We start from the raw sequence: 26,501 nt of genomic DNA on the forward strand, positions 1-26,501 counted from the left end.
AACCACGTCACGGCACGACTCATGTGTAGGTCCTAACACTGCTGCACCTGCAAAACGCTGGCACGTTAAAAGGTGGCACGAGTGAGCTTGGAAACATGGAAGAGGGGTCACTAACCTCCATGTTGTTTTACCAACTGAAATGAACAAATGCACACAGCTCCTGTTAACTCAGAACCCAAATTCACCAGGTCATATAAATTGTATCAAAAAGAGTGCTACTATGATTGTGACCTCATGAATGGAACAAAAGAGAAAAGGCTTAGTGCTACATCTAACTATCATTGTGCCTTTTTGTCTTTTGTTGTATACATGAGGTCACAATCCTAGTATCACTCTTTTGGGCACAAAATATATATATATGAACTGATGGATTTGTGTTGTGAGCATAGAGGGGCTGTGTTTGTTACTGTAGGCAATTCATTTTCAATAAAGATAATAATAATTAAATGTTGCATACAGTATATTAAAACAAAAAAAGTGTGTTTTTTTAAGCTGCTTGGAATGCCGGTTTCAGAGCCTGTTCCCTTGAGGTCTCGTGGTGCGCCTCTATGAGTTTTTGGGCCTCTATGAGTTTTTGGGCCTCTATGAGTTTTTAGGCCTCTATGAGTTTTGGGGCCTCTATGAGTTTTTGGGCCTCTATGAGTTTTTAGGCCCCTATGAGTTTTTGGGCCTCTATGAGTTTTTGGGCCTCTATGAGTTTTTGGGCCTCTATGAGTTTTTGGGCCTCTATGAGTTTTTAGGCCTCTATGAGTTTTTAGGCCTCTATGAGTTTTTAGGCCTCTATGAGTTTTTAGGCCTCTATGAGTTTTTGGGCCTCTATGAGTTTTTGGGCCTCTATGAGTTTTTAGGCCTCTATGAGTTTTTGGGCCTCTATGAGTTTTTAGGCCTCTATGAGTTTTTGGGCCCAGGTGAAGGAGCAAGGGACCAACAATATCTTTGCACCAGAGGCCTGTGATCCCCCATGTCTTGCTTCTGATTATAATACAGGGAGTCATAGCACAATTAGTGTATCAAATGTGGTTATATTAGGTGCTACAGTGTACCCACTATCATTTTTACTTTCAATGTTTCAGTATCCAAAAGTTATTTTTTAATAAGATATTTGATTTTAAAAAGGAGGCTTAGAATAGTTTTTCTTGATTAACTAAATGATACTCTCCTGTAATCAAGCACTGTTTCACTACCATTTGAATTCCACTATGTTTGAAGAGTAGAGCAAAGGAGCACTGCTACCAGAAGTAATCCTGAAGGAACAAATATCACGGGCAAACTCCAAAAATAAAACTGAAGGTGTTTAATGAATAAGTTCACAGGGAAATGAACATAGCTATTCATTAAACACCTTCAGTTTTATTTTTGGAGTTTGCCCGTGATATTTGTTCCTTCAGGATTACTTCTGGTAGCAGTGCTCCTTAGCTCTACTCTTCCATCATTGCTTCTACACATCAGGACTGCACGCATGAACTACTATCCATCATTGGTTTTCTGGACTTCAAGATACCCCCAAGGGTAGGTAATGGGTAATAGCCCTTATATTACTACCTCTGACCCTGTATTGGGGAAGTTTATATTTTAAGAGGGGTGTGCATTTTGACCACATCTGCAGTAGGTCTTTATTTTGCCCCCCCTAAATTCGTATTACCTATATGACCTTATGGATAAATCATAGTGTTCCTATCAGGACATACTTGAAAACGAGAGGTAACTCTCAATGTATTACTTCCTGGTAAAATATTTTATAAATAAATAAATAAATATCTTCAATCATTTCCTCAATACTATGATGATTTTTCAACAGTGTACCCACTGATATTGAGCGTCATTCTCCACACAACTTCACATCAGAATTCCACTATGTGCAATATTTAAACATTGCTTTTCTTCATCAGAAATACGAAACTAATGTAGGAATACAGGGATCTCAGCTCTCCCGAGGGCAAAAACAACGCATTGCCATCGCCCGGGCGATTGTCAGAGATCCTAAAATCCTGCTGTTGGATGAAGCTACATCAGCGTTAGACACAGAAAGTGAAAAGGTAATAAACAAATGCAATCATTTGGTTCATAAAGATGAAAGTCTAATAAAATAAATTGTGCATTAAATACCCACTATACGAAAGTATGTTTTTTTTTTTTTTTAGGTTGTATTGAATGTATTATGATGTTGTTATATCTCAGTGTATAACTATGGCCATTGAGCTATATAATGCCCCTGAAATTACTTTTAATGGCCCTGAGTAATTATTATATATACAGAAAAACTATGCTCAATGTGAAGTTGTGACAGAATATCAAATTACAGGGGCTGTTCCCTTTGTAGTGAAGCTGTAACCCGTTTCACTGAGAAGCTAGGAAAGATGAAGGGGATTCAGGTGTAATGTGATGCAATCATAAAGATAAGGAACTCCCCAGTTGTATTACAGTGCAGTAATATTTGGGCAACTTCAGTCCCCTCAAGAGTTAGGCCCATATTAACTCATTATTGCACCTTCTGGCACTGAAACACACCTTATGATGCATGCAAAGAATATGGACCATGCCGTGTCTTCCAGCACTGAAAGATATCTTGTGGCTTGGCACCGCTCAGTGAAATGGCCCTTAATGCAGTGTTATGGCAATGCACAATATACAGTAGCTCTTGGTTTTATCTTTCAGACTGTGCAGGTCGCACTGGACGAGGCCAGACAGGGACGTACCTGTATTGCTATTGCCCACCGCTTGTCCACCATTCAGAACTGTGACATTATAGCTGTGATGTCTCAAGGAGTTGTTGTTGAAAAGGGCTCTCATGAAGAACTTATGGCTAGGAGAGGTGCCTATTACAAACTTGTAACTACTGGAGCCACCTTAAGTTAGATAAAGTTTCCTTGTCACGATTATTGCTTTTTATTTGTCATCAACGAGGAAATTGATGTTTATTTTTTTATTAACCAACATTTTACAACAAAAGCACTTAACCGTGGGATATTTAAACGATTGGTCATTTAAAGACACATTGAGAATGTTAGAAAATCAGATTTCAGTATTTTAATTCTATGTAGTACAGTAATCTGGTTGCTGCTGGATGTACAATGTTGACAGAATAGCGGTTAACATGTGCAGTACATGCAGATACAAGTATATGCTGTTTCCATAGCAGAAGATAGTTTAATACTTAAAAAGACAGCATACTGTAGCTTCAGTAATATCTCAGAGCAATATACTGCTTGTTTGCAGATTAAAAATACCACGTTTTCTACTTTATGTTCCAAGCATCATTATACAGTATACTTGGTATATTTGTAGGATGAGGCTTAATGTCCAACTTTCAAAGGTGGAGGTAGAAACGATGTAATGGCCCTCACCATAGTAAATGGTCCCATGTTACAGAGTTCTTCAATAATAACACTGACCTCAATGGCACTGCATTACTATTTTATTGTAAGACTATTTGGCCATTGCTAAGCTATATTTGCTACTGGATGTTAAGAACCACAGAAAATTGCCTATTTGGCATCTTCACTTCTCTACCAGTAGACCCGCCTACCGTAAAGGAATCAGAAGAGTTCTGCTGGATTTAAAGTGAGAACGTAATCATTCACTTTTGTCATGTTATGTGAACACAGAGATGAACAAAGAGACTCATTTCTGTACACATTGCTGCACTCACGGTCATTGGGCCAAGCAGCCTGTGCCTGCAAAACAAATGTTTTTTTGGCTTTTACTGACATAAACCGCATTAATTATATAATGTGAACTGTGAACTCAAACACGAATATTCTCTCCCATAGTGTTTTGTAAATACAAAGTTAACACAAAGTTCTGGGGGAGTGGTTGTTTGTGCTTCTTTTTACATGAATTTGTGTAATATTTATCACACATGTTTTTTCTAAAAATGTATTTAATTGCATTAAAAGTAACATGGAATTATTGTATTTTCTAAATCCTATCTAATGTATGGATTTATTTTAGCCATTCAATCATGGCGCTTATTCATCAAGCACGAGGCCTTTTAATGCTACCTGTTGTCACGGATTAGCTGAGACACCTGAGATTACATGGTTTGGTTACGTTTGTATAAAAGTTATAAAAAACCACAGCTGTAGACAGCATTAAAGGCTTAATAAAATTCTCAAAACTTTGTTTTCTTTCACATAAAGTACAACATATTACATTTTTCAGCAGCTCTCTATTTGGGCTTCAATATATTGTATTTCTGACTTACATAAAAGTGTTCGGAACGAGTTTTCCAGAAATTGTATCTTCTCAGTATTGGTGTAAATCTGATAATAAAATGAACAGTTAGTGTAGGAGAAGGAGACCAGAAGAGCCATGTAGCTCCATTGAAGGGATTAGCAAACTGTTTGAGGTACATGGAAGCAGACATGGCAACATATGCAAAATAAACCCCTTTGCCAGAAGCTGAGGAAGCACTTTCCTTTTATTAGAGACACTTTCAGCACTACAGTACCAACTAAAAAACGACAGAACATGACAATTATAAGTGCTACCTAGTACATGGTGTGTGATTCACTTTCTTTGAGTTACACCTAGGCTAAATAGATTTTTCCTCCCTTCACCCTCCCGTCCTTCTACCCTCTTTCCTCTCCCACTTTACCCCTCACTCTTCCCCTCCTTTCACAGATCCCCCCCTCATTCCCCTCCCTCTATTTCTCTCTTACACTTCTCCCCCTCTCTTTCTCTCTTCCCCACTACCCTCCACACTCCCCCCTCCCATCACTCTCCCTCCCTTCTCTCACACCCCTCTATCTGTATGACACTGCCTTCTGTCTTTCTCCCTCTCTCCCTTCACACTTCCCCTCTCTCACACGTTCCACCTCTCTCAAACTACCCCCTCCCTTACTCTCCCCCTTCTTTCATTCTCCCCACTCACATACCACCTTTCTTCTCCCCCTTTCACGCTCATCTATCCCACTCTATTACTCCCTCTTACTCTCCACCTTCCCCTCCCTCCCCCCTCCCACACTACCCCCTCTTTCTCTCTCTCTTCTCTCTTTTAGCCCCCTCACTCCTCCTCTCTCTCTTTCTCTATGTTTTTTCTCCCTCTCTAGTCCCCACCTCTCCTCACTCTCCCCCTTAATCTCATTCTCCTCCTTCTTTAACTATTTGCCCCTTTCACCCCACCTTCCATTCCCCCATCTCACCCCACTTTTCATTTTCCACTCCTCTCACCCACCCCTTTAATTCTCCCTCCCTTTCATTCCGCTCACCCATCCCTCTCCATTACTCCCCCCACATTCCTCTCCCCCTCTCAGTCATCCCCCTCCCTCTCACACACCTCTCTCTCACCCCCTCTAACTACTCTTTTCTCATTCCATCTCTTTCTCACCCCCTTTTATTTTTCTCCTTCCTTCTCACTCTTCCCCATCTCTCCCTCCAACACTTCCCCATCTCCCCCTTCTCTTCCCCTTTCTCTCTAACTCACTATCACCCCATCTTTAATTCTCCCACACTCTCACCCCACCTTTCATTCTCCCACACTCTCACCCCACCTTTCATTCTCCCACACTCTCACCCCACCTTTCATTCTCTCTCCCCCTCCCTCATGCCTCTCTGTCAGATGACACACATGTAACACTCCCTGCCCAGCTCTTAGGGAGTTTACACCAGTGTCTGTAGTATTGGCTGCTAAGGATGCATTATCTTATGTGCTGTATTTGTGTGGCTGGGCGATGATGTAGCAATGATGGGTGCCAGGAACTTTATTAATTCAAACAGCAGTTTTATTGTTACATCAACATTCACATACAGTACATCATGTTATGAACATTGTGACCCTTTCTCTTTTACTGTCTGAAACCGGTCTTCCCGAGCTGCCCCTATCTCGCCCCGCTAGGGAGGTGTGAGGCTTGATCCCCTTTTGTTACCTAATGAAACCCTCTTCTGGGCAGCTTTGATAGAGCTTCATCCCTTTAGGGCCCCTGTCTGGCCTGGTGCTAATCTCTCTGTCAGTGATCAGTGTCCCTCTCACGGGCACTGCATGCCAACTCATGGCGATCTGGAGTAGGGACAGCTATGGACCTTCCGGCAGTGCTTGTCCAACTATCCCACAGGGCTGTGCACTGTGGAGCCACCTCTGGAAATAGGCTGCCGCTATAGAAATGCAAAGAGTAGCAAGAAGCCATTCAAAAGGCCACTACAGTAACTAACTGGGACACTTTCCCTAACTATTAACCAATAAAAAGGGGATTCTTGTCCTATCCTATTTTTGCATAAACACGTACATACTATTTCAGTGAGATCCCTCCTCTGGGAAAGAGATTTATTTATAGAGTGCCAATAGTATACTCAGCGCTTCACAAAGACAATACAGTACAGGGAATTATAGTAATACAATAAGTGCAGCAAAGTAAGACAAAAGGAAAGGAAATCCCTGCCCAGAGAGCTTACAATCTACGTGGTATGTTGGGAGACTTACAAGACAGTAGGTGAGGGATGCTTATTGGGATGCTTATTTTGCGAGGCAAATTGTAAGGTTGGTCAGTATTAAATTAGATGGGTTAACACCATTAGCAGGGGAAGAGGTGGCAGGGAAGAGGTGGCAGGGAGGCGTGGGTGGGAGCAAGTGTGGGTGCAGGATTAGGAGAGAGATCCCCAGCAGCAAGAAGGAGTAGAGAGAGAGAGAGAGGGGGGGGGGGGGGAATAGAGGATTTGTGGGGGTGCTTTTTATTGAGGGGTAAAGAAGTTGTTGGGAAGGAGATGTATAAATAATGGTGCAGTGTATGGGCACAGGCATTGGTGGAGGGGAGGAGAGATAAAGAAATGTGGATAGAAGGAGGGGAGTGGGGAAGTTGATGAGAACAGAAAAGTTTACAAAAGGAGTGAGGAAACAGCAAAAGCAATAGGGAGGGCATAGTGAGATGCAGGGAGAGAGGTAGAAGGAGAGAGGTGTATAAATCAGGCCTGGCAGGGAATTGTAGCACTGAACATTAAGCAGCAGCTTAGAAACTGAGTCTATAGATGTCTACAAATAATCAGAGCATTTAGAAAGTCAAATTCTCACAGTCTCAGAGTTGTTGTTGAAGTGCAGAATCCAGTTCTTCTTGTAGTCTCCACCTCCAATGTAATTACAATATAAACTCCACAGGCACTTCATATGTGACACTGCCAAGATAGACTGACTTAAATACTCTAAACAGATTTGCATGACTCATAATTAAGGGAGGGGTTGTGCATACAGACAGACATACCAAGGATATGTTAATTAGATAAATTCGATTGCAATTGGGGTTAAATTGATAGAAGTATTCAACTCATCTGAATCATCCCAGCACCATGTGATGGGGGAGGGGCTTTACTCTTTATGGGCTCACACACTTAACTCCTTAATGCCATTGTAATTCCAAAGGGGGGGGGCGAGGGTACACACAGATTGATACATCACACAAACTCTGCAAGTTGTAAACTTTTCTGGCTAACAATTTATATTCATGTATGCTCTCTAGATCTCTCAGCAACTCAGTAAAATCACATTAATACAATGTTTAAATAATACAGCACATGCCTCCACCTGACCTGACGTATTGAGTACACTTTTTATGGTGACTGAATTGGCCTCCAGGAAAGATAGCATTGGTTACAATAAACATTAAACTGCAGCTAAATGCAATGCCATGTACTGGGATCAAAAACTTCACACAGACATTTGGATAAAATAAAACACACTTTATTAACTCGAACAAGGCTCAGTAACGCAGGTTAGACATTAATGCAGATGTATAATAAACAATTATAAACATTGTGAACCTTCACTTTAGATTAAATCGGTAAACACCGTACAAATATCGTTGTATGTTAATTAGAAAATTGCAACACTGTGCACACGTAGGCCTTTTCCCTGCTGCCCGCGGCTGTGTGTGTGTCGGCGTGCGTGGTGCACACAAGGTACGGCCCTCTATGGGGCCGGCCCCAGTAGCTGCCTGCGCGCGCATGCACAATGCGCGATGCACGACCGCCTTTACCAAAAGACAAGAAATGTATCTTTTGATTCGGCGGCCGAGCGCTGGCTATGTCACGGCGGCGGTTCAGCCAATGCGGGCAAACCAGCCGCGTGACATCATGGCTGCACCTCCGCCGTGCCCCACGGCAAAAATCTTGTCTTTGCTTCCCCTGCTCTTCTCTAGCACGCATCCTATCGTGACCCTAGGACTACTGATCGTGGCTTACACTGGTGCACACGATGCCAGCCTCTCCGGCACGCACGTGCACGCAGTGACTGGGGCCGTAGCCTTATGGTGCAAGCCTTGCTGCAGTAGTAGAGGTTTTCATAAAGCAGTCAAAATGATCCTAATTTGCATATAAAAATTAAGGCATAAAGTAGAATCATAGAACAAAATAACCCTCAATTAAATTAGCGAATAAGCGGAAATGTCACTATATTTCTTATAATACAAACATTTCACCAACACTGCATTTTACAAAGGTAAAACCTTATCTAACTTTCCATCAGTGTACTGGGTGACGTTTGTGTAAAAACTTGTACCAGTCTCTTTATGACAAGGATCAATACCACGTTGCGGCAGTTTGGTAAAGTTAGTGTGGTGCAGGGCCTGGTATGAAGTGCAATCTCACTTAATTTGACAAGCATTTGAAGGTTTAGTAATTGTGGCAAATTTGGGTGAGTTTTTAAAATCTCCAACACAAGGTGACATTTAAGGAAAAACTTACACTCATACGGCACTTCACCACCGGGTGCATTTATAACGGGTGCATTTAACACTGTCCAACGCCCTTCATTACGTAGATGACCGAATATGGCCCTATAGTAATCTCCCTCATGACGTAGATACCCATATTTGGTCATCTACATCAGGGGTGCGCAAACTGAGGGGCGCGGCATTTACAGAGACTGCGCAATTCCACAAAGCATTTAAATTAAATGCTGGTGGAGCATGCGAGGCCCCTGTATGTCACTTACTTTGTCTCCGGCGGCTTCTGGCGACGCATCACCATGGCAACACAGCGCCAAATGACGCCGCGGGTCACATGACGTTTTGACGTCAGAAAACGCCAGAGAAAAGAAAAAAAGGGGGGGGGGAGAGAGCAGGCAGGGGGGGGCACAGACAAGAAAGTTTGCGCACCCCTGATCTACATCATCAAGGGTTTGGACAGACATGAAGACTGCATCTTACCTTCTGAGATACTCTGGGACGGGGCACACTCAAGGGTCCCCACCCAGAAGCATGGACTCCCCCACAGTGTTAATAATCCGGGGCTGCAATCGATCCCGCAGACACTATCCCAGTAAGTATTGCTACATCTCTACCCAACTGTACATTTTTTGTTTTACTAAAGTGTATTGGTAGGTTGAGCCGCTAAGACTGTGGTCCACTGTAAATAATGTACTTTGTAATCTTAGTGCAGTTGCTGCACATTTTTTCCATCTTATTTGAAAGAGATATAGTACAGACATACAGTATGTGCATTTACTTAGCCTTAAAAAATATCTACATTGGCTAGAAATAAAGGTATAAATAATTATTTGTTTAATACTCTAATAAGAGTACAGTATTTACATTTGGTGTATAATATTTGCATTGTGTTTTGTCACTGGCTTTTAAGTCAGTCCCACCTCTGTTCTCAATGAAAGCTATTGCAGGGAAATATTTACAATGTGTCAATACTTGGGATCTTGACTTTGTTTCGCGAAATGACAAAGTCCTGAACAAATGTTGGCATATGAGACAAAGGTATCCAAAGAAATGCAGAATCCAAGCCTGCACTGTAACGTGTTCTTGGATGCTGGCTTGTTAAAGCATGTTCCATACACCATACAACCAAGGAGAGGTCTATGTTTAGGATCTTTTGGTTTAGTGCTTGCTTTTTTTTAGTATCTGTAGAATAAAAACATATAGTCAATAAATAAATGTTTGTAAGTCTTTACAAAGCTGAAGATATGACTACAATAAACTTGGAGTTCAGAAATAAACAGATGATCACACAAATGATTGAATTTGTTCCACTTCTATGTATCAAAAATAAAATGTATGAATCTTCACATGACAGAGTTGCATAATTGGTTAATGAAATATGCATCCAGAAAATGTGATATCCACATGTACACATATAAATATATATATGCACAGAACCAGCGTGCTAAGGGTTATTAACAGCTGGGATTTGTTTCTGCAGTTTTGTCAACCCCACCCCCTGCTGTGTTTATGACTGGACAAAGGAATTTTAAAGAACAGCTGAATTTATTCAGAACCCCTTCAGTCTATATCTGCATCACCCCAAAGACGGACAGCCTTTGGCAGCTGTATAACGGCAGCCAAAGGGGGTCACCATTTACTGCTGTTTGGTAATGTTACAGTTGCTCTATTGCTTCTGGAACTCACCAACCCTCTCATCCCCTGTACCAAATATCTACTTACCCTTCCCTATAGAATGTAAGCTCTTCTAACACATTGAAGGTCTATCCTACCTCTTCTAATACAATTTTAATCATGTCTGTAAAAGTTACTTATGCCCATAATCATATCTCTATGACGATATATATATACATATATATATATATATATATATATATATATATATATATATATATATATATATATATATATATATATATTGTGTGTGTGTACATCAAATGATTAAATTGGTCACCATTTAGCACATAATTTTCTCCATATTGATTCTGAAGATCTTGGGGAAGTTGATTCCAGATATCCAGACGTTGTTTTAAAACCTTGTTTCCATCCGACAGTGGTGTTTTAAACAGTCCAGGTTCAATGCAAGAAACCTTTACTCCAAATGCTTTCATATCTCGCCTTTAAAAACATAACAATACATAATTGCAGCAGCTATTCAATTATGTTTTGCATCCAACCGTGTTGTTTGAATTAAATTCTCAGTTTAAAATAGCATATATTTTTATTTTAATATATTTTATACTCAAAACAGTTTAATTATCTGTATAAAGTAACACTATTCTTATCATTAACGAGTTACATTAATTAGGATAATTCATGTTTAGTGCAATTCTGGTGAAAAAAAGTGATATCAGGTATAAATCTGTAAGTGACAAATATACACGATCGTAATCATGTGAAATGTGGAAGATGGAATATTTACAAATATCATAATATTAATTTCACTCAAGGGTACAAAAGGGATTGTCACTGGTGGTACATATGCATTTGTCAAATTCCTCTGAATGCAAGTATGCAGGTATCATTAATCTGGTGGTACAGGGAGAGAGATATGGGGTATTTTAAACTCTCTGATTAAATGTAAAATGAAATCATTCCCTTCTCTCAAAGCATCTACTCGTAAAGTGTCTCTGAGAAGATAGAGTGGCATGGATGACAGGTGGCACCACTACAGGCCTGCCAGAGAAGTGTGAACTATGAGAGTGTGTGTTTGAACCCCACAAGACAGATCCAACCATTGGGGAATATTGTGTGCATGAATCTCATATGTTCTGCTCATGACTCCTTGAAGGACCTGTTACTTTCACTGGTAATGTACAGTGTTGGACTTCTGTTGTACTGTTACTTTACAATCTGACCCTATCGTCTCTATGTGATTTTGTAATCCTTGTTCTGTAACGAGTACTAGTTGAACCTATTACCCTTTGAAGAGGATGTCTCCATTTTTTTAAACGTTTTGCTATATTGGGTTTTTGTTTAATTTGAATATTGTCCTATTTACATTAGATAAAGCCCTTAAATTAATTCTGGTGGTAGCAGTGTAGTTAGGGTGTAGTGTGATTGATTTGGGCGTGGGAGGCTATTTCATACACACGTAGACATTTATGTGACAGTGAACTACACCAACATAAAACAAGTAAATTTCAGTTTCAGACCAATCCAAGAAATAACATTTCAGAGAAACTTGCAAACAAGTTAAAACAAAATCTTCATTTTCCTTAAACTGTGGTTACGTGTATTCAGCAGAATCAGAGTAATTATCAATATACTTGCCTATAGAATTTTATCTAGAGCATTGTTTTTCAACAGCGGTTCTTAGGAACCCTTGGGTTCCCCAGGCATCCATAATGGCCACCCCAGACATCCATAAAGGGTTCCCTGTAACTTTCAGGTCATTTGAAAATTGTACCAAATACAGAAGAATTTACAATGCATCTGATCTCAGACACGCTGTAGGAGAGGGCTGGCGTTCCTCAGAATTTCACAATATAATTATAGGGTTCCTTAACCAAAACAAAAAAAGGTTAAAAAAACAAAACACTGATCTAGAGGTAAAGAGGATGTCACACTATCTGGCCTTAACCTAAGAAAAAGGTTCACACGCATTTAGTTATTTTTCCAATAAACTATAATATTGCTTACCTTAAGCTGTCATTAAATCCCTCAACACCAAATTTGGAGGAATAATATCCCCCTCCACTGGCTGCAACTCGTCCACCAATGCTGGATACGTTAACTATCCGACCTTTCGCTTTCTTGATCAAGGGGAGCATCGCCAATGTAACATGTATTAAACCTAACAAATTAACTTCTATGGGTGCTCTAAAATCTTCAATGTTCAACCAGTCCATAGGTGCCAGAGTTCCCAGAATTCCAGCATTGTTTATCAAACCCCAAAGTCCTAAGAAGAAATTATGTTTAAGTAAATAAAATCAAATAATATGGGGCAAAATGATTATCAAATCATAATCACAATTTCAAATCTGCAATAAATACAACTTTTACTGGGTATAATCTGCAAAACTCTTTTTCAGATAACGTGCAGCACATACAGTATACAAATACACATATACAGTAGTGTATGCAAAATGGAAAATGTTGTTACAGTTTAATTTTGTGTTAGAGGTGACAAAAAAAGAGGAAATAGAAGAAAGAGCAACGATTATAGATCTCAAAACAGGAAATAGTGGATGTGGTGGGTAGTTAGTTCTGAACAATTATTTTTATATACAGTACTGTACATTACTGTAGGAGACTGCATTTGTGTAAGTAGAGGATAACTTTGTATACAGTGCAGTAGAAACACGCATCAGTGAAAGCAGAGTATGATTGCTGATTAACATGTAGTTGATTGACATCTGCTGATTTCAAAGCAGCAACTAATTAACAATAAAAATTAATAATATTTGTTTGACTCATCCATCAGATAATAAAACATAATTGCATGTCTATTTTTAGTATAAGCTAGGTGTATTTCCCCTGCTCACGCAGTGGGTATCAGGATTTGTCCTAGTTACTTTGTCTAAAGCCCCTATACATCTGATTTCAGGAACTTACATCAACATTATATTTGCTGGTGCATTGCAGTCAGACATACAAAATGTGCAAGTGGTAGAAGCGGCCATTTTAGGTATAGATACTCCAAATATTTGTTTTGCTCTGTCAATATTTAGAGGTGCTGATGGCTTGCACTTAACCACTATGTCATAGGGTGTGGTACTTCAGACATTATGGATTTCTGCCAGTTTTCTAGGTGAGATCCTGTAAAGCACTGAACTTGATCTGGCCGGAAATCTCTTACAAAGATCAACATCATGGCATTTCATGCAGATTTATGCCCTGTCTTGAACTGAAAGGCTATGCTGTCAGCGGTTCCGGTCCTGCCTTCTCAGTAAAGCATCTACACCCATTGTTCCTTTTACCTTCTCTCAAAGATGCTTTAGGTCAGGCCTTTTTTGTGACGGTACACGCCGGTACAATGTACCACCACCTCTTTTTCTGGCTGGCTGTTACCTTCTGTTCCTGTTCTTCATCTCCAGTATCTTCTCCTTCTGACAATACGTCACCATGACAATATCCCATGGTGTGGCGTTGCCCAGACAAAATGACGCCGCGACGGCACACATGGTGTCGCATTGCCATGACAACGACATTGTGATGTCACGACAATGAGATGTTGCTGGAGGAGACGAGGACCAGGAGAAGGTAAGAGATCCCGCTCTTTCCTCGGGTACCAGCACCTATTTGCGTATTGAAAAAAAGCACTGCTTAAGGCTAAATGTTGAAATAGAGCTACGGACAGCTGCTTCTGCATTCCAAAAAGATTGTGGCTTCTGCCAGCACTGTCCCGTTACTTCCTGAAGCATTTTTGAATTTCATAGCTAAAATTAAAGCTTGCTAATTAAAAATTGATTTGCAGATGAAGGAGAAAAAAATCCTGAGAAAACTGCTGTTGTCTTCCAGCAGCAGCAGCAGCAGCAGCAGCAGCAGCAGTGGCATGGGCAGCAGCGGCATGGGCATGGGAATGGGCTTGACCTAAAGCATCTTTGAGGGAAGGTAAAAGGAACAATGGGTGTAGATGCTTTACTGAGAAGGCAGGACCGGAACCGCTGACAGCATAGCCTTTCAGTTCAAGACAGGGCATAAATGCCTGTGATAGGATTTGAAACAATTTTGTGGGCAATCCTATTTCCTAGGCATTTAGGTCTGGGACATTAGACTACCAAGAATGCTAGCTTTCTGGCTTGCCTACATTATTACTATATACCAGGATTGTCATGGATTTGATCAGTTTTCATGGATTTTGGCATCACAAAAACAGATTGCAGGGTATTTGTCGAATTTCACGGATATTTCACGGATACCATGATTGAGACTTTCAATACATTTACACGTATTTGATGACACACCACAACATGGCTCACTGGCCACTTTGCCCTGCAGGAAGATGGAGACAGACAACCTCCTTGCGCTAGCATCTTTTCTAGCTAATTTTTCTGTGATTGGTGAACAACACTGCGGCAGTAGCTCCATTTTTGCTGATGCAGATCGAACACAGCTTGACGTAGCATACAGCAATTAGAAGCCTGCCGGCACTGAGTTTGTCACGGGACTGGCAGGGCCGCTTTCCCAGAACAAGCATCCTCGTAGGCGTACTGTAAATATAAATTATTATTGTCACACCACAATCATATTCCTAGGAAGATGTATCAACCGTGCTACAAGAGTGAGTGGGAAAAACAGTTAAAGTGGTTGAAACGAGGGCAAACTGAAATACCAGCCTTGTGCCCATCTTGCAACTCTGAACTGAACGTTGGCACGGGAGGTCTTAAAGATTGAAAACGTCACAAAACTGCTGACTGCCACAAAAGAAATCACGCCGTAGTAGATTGTAGATTGTAGCAGAGCTCCTTAATAAAAAGATCTGTCATACAAAAAATAGATGTGGAGCTTCTGTGGGCAAATTGCGTCTGTGAAAATAACTTGCCAGTGAAGCAAAGTGACAGTTTCACAAAACTGGTACCAAAAATGTTTCCTGATAGTGACATTTGTTAAAACTTTAATTGTCACGAACAAAGGTAGGTCAAATAATTGAACACACCCTGGGTGAGTCTGTAAAAGAAACTTTACCTTAATATAATAAGAACATTTGTTTTTCGCCCTCATGATCGATGAATCAACGGATATTAGTGTGACAAGGTAGGTAGACAAAAGGCTCACATCTGCACGAGTGAAAAAGTCGAAACCTACTGTACCTGTACAAAGTGATTGTGTTTGAGGGAAAAGCTACAGGAGAAAATCTCTTCAGTGTGATCAACAAGGCATTTGAAGAGGATCAAATGCCCCAGAAAAATTGATTAAGCATGTCTTCAGATGGAGCCAGAGTAATGGTTGGTTTCGGTTCTTTCCCGAGTCAAGAAGCAACAAGAGAAAGTTTGGTTCCTTCACAGCTCGTGCCACGTAGCACACTCGAAACAGAAAAAACCTAGGCGCTAAATGTACAATCAGATTCAGCAACGTATCCCATAAAAAGATAACAAATCGAAAATACCAACAATCGGTGACAGGTACCCCTAGGCAGTGGGGGGGAGGAGGGGAAACTATATGGATGAGGATCCCTTCTGCTTCAACCCCAGTAGGGACTATCCAAGACCCTTGACAACAGAAATAGAACAAGAACAAGGGGGAGGAAGGGGTTAAAGAACAGTCAGAGTTCTAGAATGAAACTCGCAAATCCAACCCTCCTACGTAAAGGAGGCTGGGAACAAGAAGGGGGGGGGGAGGAGATATATAGATAAATAATCCACAATAATCACACGGCCAAGTGCAAGTACAAACAAAATGAGATGTATCTGTAGTGATCCAACCCTCTTACAGCAATCTGGCAGCAAGGGGCAGTAGTTGCTGGCAGTCAATTTTCTATCAGGTGAAATACTCACTGTACCACGCTTCCCATTGACTCCCGCATGGTGTGGAGCAGAGATAATGAAGCAAGTGTTTAAAATCCAAATCAACACATTTATTGGTGTAGATAAACAAAACACTCACATATACAAAACTCCCAGGTCAGCACCTGTAGTGGAATCGTGAGCCCTGCACGTAGCACACTTAGCTGCTTTTCATGCCTGCAGTGAACTATTAGAGGTATGTGAACAGCTAACAAGGGATGTTTATTCTTTTTTCAAAACATCTGGAAAATGACAGGGTGCATTTGAAGAAATTCAGGAGTTGCGGCTGGGTTTCACAAGGTGGATAGTCAATGCAACGTGTTGAACGAATCTTGGAACAGTGGTCTGCATTGACAGAATACTTCAATACTAAAATTGACTGGAAGGAGAGCAACGTACAATCCGTACAACGCATAAATAATACCTTGCACTCTGATGTAGCTAAATTATATTTTCATTTCCTACAGCAGTTTTACTTGTTTACCATATTCAAGGCTATATTTGGGCAAGAAAGACTGTATGTTTACAAGCTTTATTCAGGAATGTGTTCCCTTCTTCGCCAGTTCCATTGCAAGCTTTGCTCAGTTCAGTATCCCAAAAAATGACATTACATCCACTGACTACAAGCGTATAAGCCGGCTTCAAGGTTCAGCGGTTTTTATAGAGCACAGAACACGGGACCTGTTTGAAAAAGAAACTGATCTTTGATGATAAGAAATCGTTTTTGTCCAATGTGAGAGAATTTTACAAGGAAGGGACAAAAGAATTATATTGTTTGTTACCATTAAACGACGAAATTTGAAAAAGCATAAACATTTTTGACCTCATCAAGAAATCCTCAGTTGACTGAAGAAAAGGTGAAAACTCTGGTCAATATTTTTCTGAATGTTGTTGCTGATAATGAATGAGACTCATTCAATGCAGATTTCACAGCCCCTGTGATACCCACCTTGTACACTACTATTGCGTATTGCCAGTTCAGGTTACATTGACAGATACTGGAGCAAAGTGTCACAGAATGACGAGGACGGCAATCACTGTTTTCCCACACTTGTCAAACTTGCAGAGGCAATGTTGATTCTTCCTCATACTGTAGAAATGCTGATGTGGAAACAGTTTTCATTATGTAACATGGCTTGGCCCTGTTACTTCTTTGCCTCCTGTCACACAAGCCCTGATAGTTATTGCAGGCTGCGATAGGATAATCCAGGGCCATTGACCCCCTTTCTGCTATCCTCTGATTGACAGGAGAGAAGGTGACATGGTGTGTGTGTAGCCAATCGTGGTACAGACACTATGCCCTCACCTTTTTGACATCAGGGGGAAGTGCCAAAAGTTAGTTGGGCAGTTTAGTCTGGAGTTGGAGACAGAAGGAAGGGCTGTGAGTCTCTCCCATCAGGGAAGAGCGTGCCCACTTCAACCCCTAGGGGGTTGGGGAACATCTGCTGCAACAAAGGCTTCAAACCTGGCAATTAGGCCTCTCTACTATCTGAGGTCATGCACCATCCTGAAGCCTGGGAACATTTGATCAGCATCTGCATCGCTGTATATGTGTACCATCTGCCAGTGACTGCAATAAAGTACCCCTTGTCTATATATAGTCCTGCCTGAGTTCTCAGTCTATCAGGTAGGAGTATGTCTGTAATGTGCACCAGTGGGAGACTGTCTCTGGCTATCCTAGAGCCACTGGAGCTGGAGGCGCTGACACCAAGAGCGAACTAAGAGAAGCCACTGAAAGCCTGTCCTGTTCCCCATGCCATCGCGGACCTCTCAGCATCCCCTGGACCCTCGCAAGTATGTAAGCACCACCACACCGGTAGCAGCAGTAAGATCTCCCAGAGGGAAGGGAGGGAGGGGGGGAAACAGTGCTACAAATAAAATGACATTTATTAAGACTGCACTCCGGTCTTCACTGTCATCACAAATGCTGAGCGTTCCGCTGCACGCTTCAATCACAAAACACATGTCTCTGTTTAAGCCAACAGACGAGATGAGGAAGAAGGCAAGAGAATAAAAGAAGTAGAAAATGTGCATATTTCAGTTTTACTATTTTTGGAGGTTAACAAGACTAGCTTCCTAGAAGTGACACTAAACATTTCTGAAACTTTTAATTAAAGCAATATCTGCTATTTGTGTCATTGGTGTTTATTTTAAAATGGAGTGCAGTCAATTGTGGGACTAGATCCTTATTTATTTCAGTAAAACCGATCACATTTGTACCAGTAAAACGTATAATAATAAATAATTTTTCTCTTTTTACACTCTAGTCAACTCTATTCTTAGGCTGAGATTATACTCGCCGCTAACGCACGATGGAGTGCGTGCATGTGGCGCATGCCTGACGCGATGTGTGAACTGTGCTTTCTTTCTTCTTCAGCGATGTTCAGGCGATGGGGAGGCGTGGCCGTGACGTCACATGAGCGGTTCACACCTCATTGGCTGAATCGCTGATGTGACGCGGCCGACGCTTGAAAAGACAAAATGTTTTGTCTTTTCAAAACACGCTCGCTCCATTGCTCCATTGCGCGTGCACTAGGGGACCTCTAATAGCGATTGGTAAGTATATAATTATCATGCCCCCGCAAGCACCAACGCGAAGAGTATAATTGTGGCCTTAGCTGGCTATGAATATACTTAATTGGCTTGCGAGGACACAATGTATAGCATCCGCATTTTGCGCGAAAACATAGATTATTTGTTTTACAGATTTTTCACAGGTCAAAGCAGGAGAGAAAGACAATTGGTTGCAGCCCTGGTCTATAACATGGGTTAAAGCTGCAGTTCAGGCAATATCCTGCATGTGTGTTTGTTTTAATAAAATCAGTTCTGTAGTAAGAAAAAATACTTTTAGCATTTTCTGTTTTAAAAAAAACAACTTCGAAAGACCAATTTTCTTGTATTCTATTTTAAAAGCATGCTTGTTCATATAGCAACGATTTACATTCCCCATATTTAAAGATAACGCCAAACTTTGCCGATCAATAGACGGAGAACGAATTGACCGGCAGCTATGCAGTTCTTTAGGTAATTTGAGATTGCCCACATGAAACTATTGAAGTAAAAAAATCAATTAAAAAAAAAAAAAGACTGAACTGCAGCTTTAAAGTAAAGGCCAGAAGAGGGAGGCACTAAACCAACACAACCAATCTGTTGGCAAATTTAGTGTCAGATAAATGCATGAACTGCTGCCAAATAAATGTATTTGTCCTGTTATACACAAAGCACGCAAGCATTACCTACCTTTACTGCCAACTTCACACCTTACCCATTCTGCTACCCTTTTTACATTGTCAGAATCCGTCACATCTAGTAATATTGTTTTAAGCTGTTGTGAAGTTGCTTCTTTGAGTGCTGCAGCTCCAGCCTCAGTGAAACAGGTAGCAATGACTCGAAACCCTTTTTTATCGAATGTTCGTGCTGCATGGTTTCCAAATCCGGTGTCACATCCGGTGATCACTATATACTTGTCTTTGATGCTTTTGATTTTTAATGAATCCCTCACTTTCCACCAAATATAGAGAACAGTTACAAAGCTCAGCAAATACAGAAACATTTTTGTGATTTCTTCTATTCGGTAATTCCTGAAAAATAAAATATATGTTTGTTAGAATAGTGGCGAATGACATATATCAATTTAAAGACAAACATCGAATATTAGGGCCATTTTCTCCACTCGGCCAGAAAATAAAATTCAAAACAATGCGGATGTTGGTTAAAGATGGATCTGCTAGATCTTGCTAGATCCTTCGAAATCCATGCGTTTTTCTAGTATTTAAATCAGATCTTTCAATGTAGGTCATAGTACAACAGAATAATCTTAAATTACTTATTTCTAAGTACAGTTACTCATATCTGATACAATTGCAGTACCTGGCTGCAACCCACTAAATACACGTGTTAGGACTTAGGTCCAGATCCACAGAGGTCAGATAACTCAGAGCTCATAACATACTGTACTGTTATTAAAATCAATAACAGACTTTGTTACCAAATTTTAACACGAATCCACAAAGCTAATTATATGCAACAACATCTATTAATTAACTAATTAGCATAGGAATTTTAAGTTAATGCTACACACAATTAGACAACACTTGGAGACACACTTGTGCACAAAAAAGGGGAAACAGAGATACCTGGGATATATGCAAATATGGATATGTAAAGTATATTTCAATTACTTCATTTAGCATAAATCCCCGGTATGTCAGGTGTGCTTCTTGTTGTGCACAGGTGTTTCAAGGTGTGTATGGGGAGATGTTTATAGCATTTGCGCATCTAGTAAAATAGGTCTCTCTCGGAGCTGTGGACAGGTGTTCTTAGAGGGAACACCTCTTCTGCATATCATTAGCACTAACGCCTTAAAACAAGGCTCGTTACGACAGAAAACAACACTTAACACTTTGATGATACCCGTTAGCACTTGGCGTAAGGCGTCATTAATTGAATAACAGACCTCTGTGGATCTGAGCCTTAAAGGGTTCACTTACTTTAACATGTAAGGCATAATAAAACAACAATCAAAATAATAACTGCATCCAAACATATATACTGGCAAAGTATTCATACTGTATCTTGCACGTGCATTGCCGTTATTAAATACAATTTAGTAACCTGAGGGTAAATGCACAATTTATACACATTTACCAGTAAATAAAATTAAACGCCCAGAATTTGTGAATACTATTTCACTTCCCTTATTTAGTGCCCGTTACTTTATTTTACAATACAATATAACCCGATTTCTGTTATTTATTTGTTTCTACCGGTAGTTTTTTTCTCATGGACTAAAACCAATGAGTTGGCCGTATCAGTCATCTACCAAAATAGACTATTTCCTGTTAGTAATACAGATGCAGAGGCAAAATGTAGAGAGAGCATATCCATACTGAATGGATGCAAACATTTATACACTAACTAGAAAAGAGATACAAAAACCCTGCTCTCGGTTCCAAATTTGCTTGGAATTTATGAGTGAAATTGAAAATGTATGATCCCAAGGGGCCTATTCTCGTAGCTCCAAGGTGTGTCAATCTGCTTCTAAATAGCCCTGTCCGATTGGATTGGCATGCTTTGCTATTCTGTAAGCCCTTCTTGCATGTCCAATCTGTGTCTAAAAGCTTTTTTAGAAGTCATTTCACTCTAGCTCTGTCAATATGATCGGTTTGTCAAAAAAGCATTCGACAACTGCAATTCTTGTAGCTCCTTTATGCAAACCACTTCTAAAAACTTGCATTTTTTTACCACCTCAAGAGTGGCGAGATTAGTATTGTGAGTTACACCCAGAGCCTGGAATATGGGTTTAGCTCTCAGAGCAAAATCCATAAATCAGACTGGGGATGGAATTAGCACCACCTCTGGTCATTCCGCTTCTAAAGCAAGTACAAACCGTTAGGTTTGGCGGGTAAACGATGCAGTTTGTCACTTTTTATAGACGCGGTTTAGAAGATATAATTTGCAATACAGAATAGTTTTTTTTCTTACATTTCACTCTGTTACTTCTAAACAATTACCATTTTGGATCTACGAGAATAGGCTGTTAGTCTTTTAAAAAAGGAAGTCATTTGGTTGCATCTTTTGGTCAAAAAATGATTTACGCCTGCTAACCACATCAAGGTAAACTCCATTAAGGCAGGTACTGTCTGTACCTGCACTAAATACATAACATTTCTTATTGTCTTGTGGACTAAACATCTTCACTATTACAAAAGAAGGAAGCAGGCTGGAACGGAACATGTGAAATATGTGAAAGTGCCGAAAGGGTTAAATGGATGAAGCCTTTCATGTTATCTGTGATTCAGTGCACTTAAAACTGACAAAAAAAAATCATTTTATATATCTTAATATATAAAATCGAAAGGTTGGTACTAGCTGCGGTGAATCTGATTGGTCCTCAGCCTCTGGCCAATCAGATTGGTGGGTGTGACGTCACCCAACTGCCACTCTCTTCCCCCTCGGCTCATGCAACACACACACACACACACACACACCTCTCCGGCGCTCATCTCTCCCCTCCCGGATCTCTCCCCTTCCGGCGCTCATCTCTCCCCTCCCGGCGCTCATCTCTCCCCTCCCTCCGCTCACGTCTCCCTCCGCTTCGCTCATCTCCATCCCCGGCGGGGGAACAGGCAGCGGACCCCCTTCCTCCATCGCGGCGCCTAAGATGGCGGCACCCGGAAGGACCCCCTTCCTCCCTCGCGGCGCCGAGTCAGAAGATGGCGGCGGCCGGAAGTAGAGGTCTGGCGCTCATCTCTCCCTCCCTCCCGCCGCTCATCTCTCCCCTCCCGGATCTCTCCCCTCCTGGCGCTCATCTCTCCCCTCCTGGATCTCTCCCCTCCCAGATCTCTCCCCTCCCGGCGCTCATCTCTCCCCTCCCGGATCTCTCCCCTCCCGGCGCTCATCTCTCCCCTCCCGGATCTCTCCCCTCCCAGCGCTCATCTCTCCCCTCCCTCCGCTCACGTCTCCCTCCCTCCGCTCACGTCTCCCTCCCTCCGCTCACCTCTCCCTCCCTCCGCTCACGTCTCCCTCCCTCCGCTCACCTCTCCCTCCCTCCGCTCACGTCTCCATCCCTCCGGTCACCTCTACCTCCCTCCGCTCACGTCTCCATCCCTCCGGTCACCTCTCCCCTCCCTCCGGTCACGTCTCCCTCCCTCCACTCACCTCTCCCTCCCTCCGCTCACCTCTCCCTCCCTCCGCTCACCTCTCCCTCCGCTCATCTTCATCCCCAGCGGGGGAACAGGCAGCGGACCCCCTTCCTCCCTCGCGGCGCCTAAGATGGCGGCGCCCGGAAGGACCCCCTTCCTCCCTTGCGGCGCCGAGTGAGAAGATGGCGGCGGCCGGAAGTAGAGGTAGGTGTCGCATGTGTGTCGCTCTAGGTGACGTGTGTGTGTGTCACTGTGTGTGTGTGTGACACTGTGTGTGTGTGTGACACTGTGTGTGTGTGTCACTGTGTGTGTGTGTGACACTGTGTGTGTGTGTGACACTGTGTGTGTATGTCTCACTGTGTGTGACACTGTGTGTGTGTGTGTGTGTGTGTGTGTGTGTGTGTGTGTGTGTGTGTGTGTGTGTGTGTGTGTGTGTGTGTGTGACACTGTGTGTGTGTGACACTGTGTGTGTGTGTGTGTCTCACTGTGTGTGACACTGTGTGTGTGTGTGACACTGTGTGTGTGTGTGACACTTTGTGTGTGTGACACTGTGTGTGTATGTCTCACTGTGTGTGTGTGACACTGTGTGTGTGTGTGTTGCCCCCCCCTGCCTTTCACGCCCCCCCTGCCTTTCACGCCCCCCCCTGCCTTTCACGCCCCCCCTGCCTTTCACGCCCCCCCTGCCTTTCACGCCCCCTGCCTTTCACGCCCCCCCTGCCTTTCACGCCCCCCTGCCTTTCATGCCCCCCCCTGCCTTTCACGCCCCCCCCTGCCTTTCACGCCCCCCCCTGCCTTTCACGCCCCCCCTGCCTTTCACGCCCCCCCTGCCTTTCACGCCCCCCCCCTGCCTTTCACGCCCCCCCCTGCCTTTCACGCCCCCCCCCTGCCTCCGGGCAATGCCGGGTATATCAGCTAGTGTACATATATTTAAAAAAAGCTGTGTGTGCTGTGCACGCGCATAGTAAGTGAAACTTCTTTGACTTTTGTCACAGAAATTGTATTTGTATTGGTGAATTTTTAATTAAAAATCAAAATACAATTTCATTGACAAAACGCAAATAAATTTGACTTAGAACATGCGTACACATCCCTTGTATTTGCACTAAGCGTGAATTCCTCGTGTGTGTGTGTGTGTGTGTGTGTGCGTGACTGTGTGTGTGTGCGTGTGACTGTGTGACTGTGCGTGTGACTGTGTGACTGTGCGTGTGACTGTGTGACTCTGCGTGTGACTGTGCGTGTTACTGTGTGACTGTGTGTGACTGTGCGCGTGACAGTGCGTGTGCGCGTGACAGTGCACGGTGCACGTGACAGTGCGTGTGCGCACGACTGACTGTGTGCGCGACGGACTGTGTGCGCGACGGACTGTGTGCGCGACTGACTGTGTGCGCGACTGACTGTGTGCGCGACTGACTGTGTGTGTGTGCGTGTGACTGTGTGTGTGTGCGTGTGACTGTGCGTGTGTGCGTGACCATGTGCGTGTGTGTGTGACCGTGTGCGTGCGTGTGACCGTGTGACGTATGCGCAGCCCCCCTGCACCTCACACATCCCCCTAACCTAACCACAGTCAGTGTGTGTGTGTATGTGTCAGTCAGTGTGTGTGTGTGTGTGTGTCAGTCAGTGTGTGTGTATGTGTCAGTGTGTGTGCATGTGTGTCAGTCAGTGTGTGTGTATGTGTGTCAGTCAGTGTGTGTGTGTATGTGTGTCAGTCAGTGTGTGTGTGTGTGTGTGTATATATATGTATGTGTGTGTGTGTCTGTCACTGTATGTGTGTCTCTCTTTCTGTGTCCTGCCCCCTCTCTCCTGACTCCCCCCCCCTCAAAGGCAGGCAGAGCTGCGGACCCGCGGCGGCTCTGCCTGAGACTCTCCTCCTCCCCTCACACCCCCCCCCCCTCACAGACAGGCAGAGCTGCGGACCCGCGGCGGCTCTGCCTGAGTCTCTCCTCCCCCACCCCCACCCCCCGGCGAGACGCGGCCGCACCGGGCACCGGGCAGATACCTTAATAAAGGCCCCCCCTCCGGAAGTGCTGCGTGGGCAGAGGCAGTGTCGGCGGGGAAGGGGGGCAGCGCGTCATCGTCTGATGGTGCTGTGGGGAACGCAGCTCACTCTACCCCCCCCCCCCCGTTCCATGCCTCGGCCGGGGGAGGTCAGCAGGAGTGGCGGCAATTAAATTTTGAGGGCTGCCGCCGCCGCATGTCAGCGGGTGGGGGGAGCAGAGCTCGTTAGGAGCTGCGGCGGCGGTTACCCTCCATGATCCCTGGGCTCCTCTCCTCGACCCCGGCGGCGCTCAGTCAGTGGGACGCAGGAAAGCGGAGGTAGGGAGGAGAGAGGCTGCACGGCATGGCAGCGGCCGTTAGGAGCGGCGGCTATCGCCGCCGCATATGTCACGGTGTGTGGGGGGTGTGGGGCTCGGGGGGGGGGGGTGATTAGGAGCGGCGCCGGCGGCTATCGCCGCCGCCGCCGCATCTGATTTGTGGAGCGGGTGTGATGTCAGTGTTGGGGTCGGGCTGAGCCAGAACACAGCCCCGCCTCAACTGCCAGCACTGACGTCACATCCGTTTCATTTCTGTCTCCACAATTCTTTTTTGCCCCATCACAAATGAGGTGCCACTAAGGAAGTTTCACTTCAAAAATGACAGTGCCAAACCAGTATTAAACTTCTGCCCAAGGCGTTTTTTCTACTGAGATTCTGTGAGTGAGCTGATTTTAGCATTTTGATAATAAACCAATTACCTTTTACACTATGGAGCCCGTGCTGTCCTTTCTGTTTTGTATGTATATATAGTGTAACCCCCCTATCCTCCCCCCTCCCCTCCGGCAGCACGGGTAGGGTGTACATGTGTGAACAAAGTCCTGCTCTGCTCCCGATGGGATTAGCGTGTCAGCTCCTTGGTCAGTTACCTGTGATCTCAGGGTTCCCGTTGGCAGGTTCAGGCCTTGGCTGTAATGGAGGGTAGTTTGTTTGTTGGAGTACAAGATAAGAAATAGGGCGCCAGGATCTTTTGCAACTCACAGGTATTTTATTGACAGGCACACACCAGCTCCAGGCTTGCACAGGATAAATTATTATCATATAGAGCACAATACCTCATGAGACAGGTTCCCTGTATAATTCTCTCTTCAGGTCAAGTTCCCTCTGTGCCCCTTCCCATTCAGGTAACTACTTCTGGATCTTTCTTGGCCTCTAGTCCACCACAACTCTTTTGGGCTTCCTAGCTTCTAGCACACTGCATCCCAAAACACTGCTTCAGCCTGAAAATCACTCAGGAAGGGCTTACTTCTATTCTCTTGGTTTTGTCTGTGCCTCCCAGGAGCTGGGTTCCCAGGCAGTCTTCCTTCAGATCCCTAGTCCTCAATGTTCCAACTGTCACTAACTTTTAATTCACTAACTCACTAACTCACTCCTAACTCCTGACTGTCTCTCCCTCAACTGTCTTAATCTTAACTGTCATACATCTCACAGCCTCACTGGTTGCCTAGCAACATGTGAACTGCAGACTCTGAAGCTGTAACATACTCCTATGAAAAAGTAAGGGGACTATCTATCTCCTACAACTGCCTCTCCTCACTGGCCTCCCTGTCCCTCTACTCAACTGATTACTGACTAAACTGTCCCTTTTTAAAATGTCAGCGCGAGCTCCCTTGCACTAAAAAGGCCTTAACTGCAAATGCAGCCGCCCTATTGGCTAAGCCGCAGCATGTGACATTCCCGTGAGGCTCATGGGACTTGTAGTCCCTGTGCGGAGCCTTTCCTGTAATG

The 26,501-nt window shown here is 43.3% G+C and overlaps 2 protein-coding genes across 10 annotated transcripts in view; one reads left to right on the forward strand and one right to left on the reverse strand.

Annotated features, from left to right (window-relative positions):
- Window positions 1-4,127, forward strand: part of LOC142499590 (bile salt export pump-like) — a 55,656-nt gene extending 51,529 nt beyond the window's left edge. The window contains exons 27-28 of one of the 2 annotated variants that reach the window (XM_075609146.1): window positions 1,890-2,036; window positions 2,656-4,127. In XM_075609146.1, the coding sequence (XP_075465261.1) occupies window positions 1,890-2,036; window positions 2,656-2,856 (348 nt within the window). In that variant the 3' untranslated portion in view covers window positions 2,857-4,127. The remainder of the gene's footprint in view (window positions 1-1,889; window positions 2,037-2,655) is intronic. The other variant, XM_075609147.1, reaches the window with a different exon arrangement.
- Window positions 4,128-7,650: 3,523 nt separating this feature from the next.
- The window catches only part of LOC142499591 (dehydrogenase/reductase SDR family member 9-like), a 37,252-nt gene continuing 18,401 nt past the window's right edge, over window positions 7,651-26,501 (reverse strand). For 5 of the 8 annotated variants that reach the window (XM_075609150.1, XM_075609148.1, XM_075609156.1 and 2 more), the window contains exons 2-5: window positions 19,340-19,680; window positions 12,294-12,552; window positions 10,606-10,769; window positions 7,651-9,833 (exon numbers count right to left, since the gene is read on the reverse strand). In XM_075609150.1, the coding sequence (XP_075465265.1) occupies window positions 9,607-9,833; window positions 10,606-10,769; window positions 12,294-12,552; window positions 19,340-19,680 (991 nt within the window). In that variant the 3' untranslated portion in view covers window positions 7,651-9,606. The other 3 variants (XM_075609149.1, XM_075609153.1, XM_075609152.1) reach the window with 3 other exon arrangements.

The sequence above is a fragment of the Ascaphus truei genome, chromosome 7 (genome assembly GCF_040206685.1).
Source record: "Ascaphus truei isolate aAscTru1 chromosome 7, aAscTru1.hap1, whole genome shotgun sequence".
Lineage (NCBI taxonomy): Eukaryota > Metazoa > Chordata > Amphibia > Anura > Ascaphidae > Ascaphus > Ascaphus truei.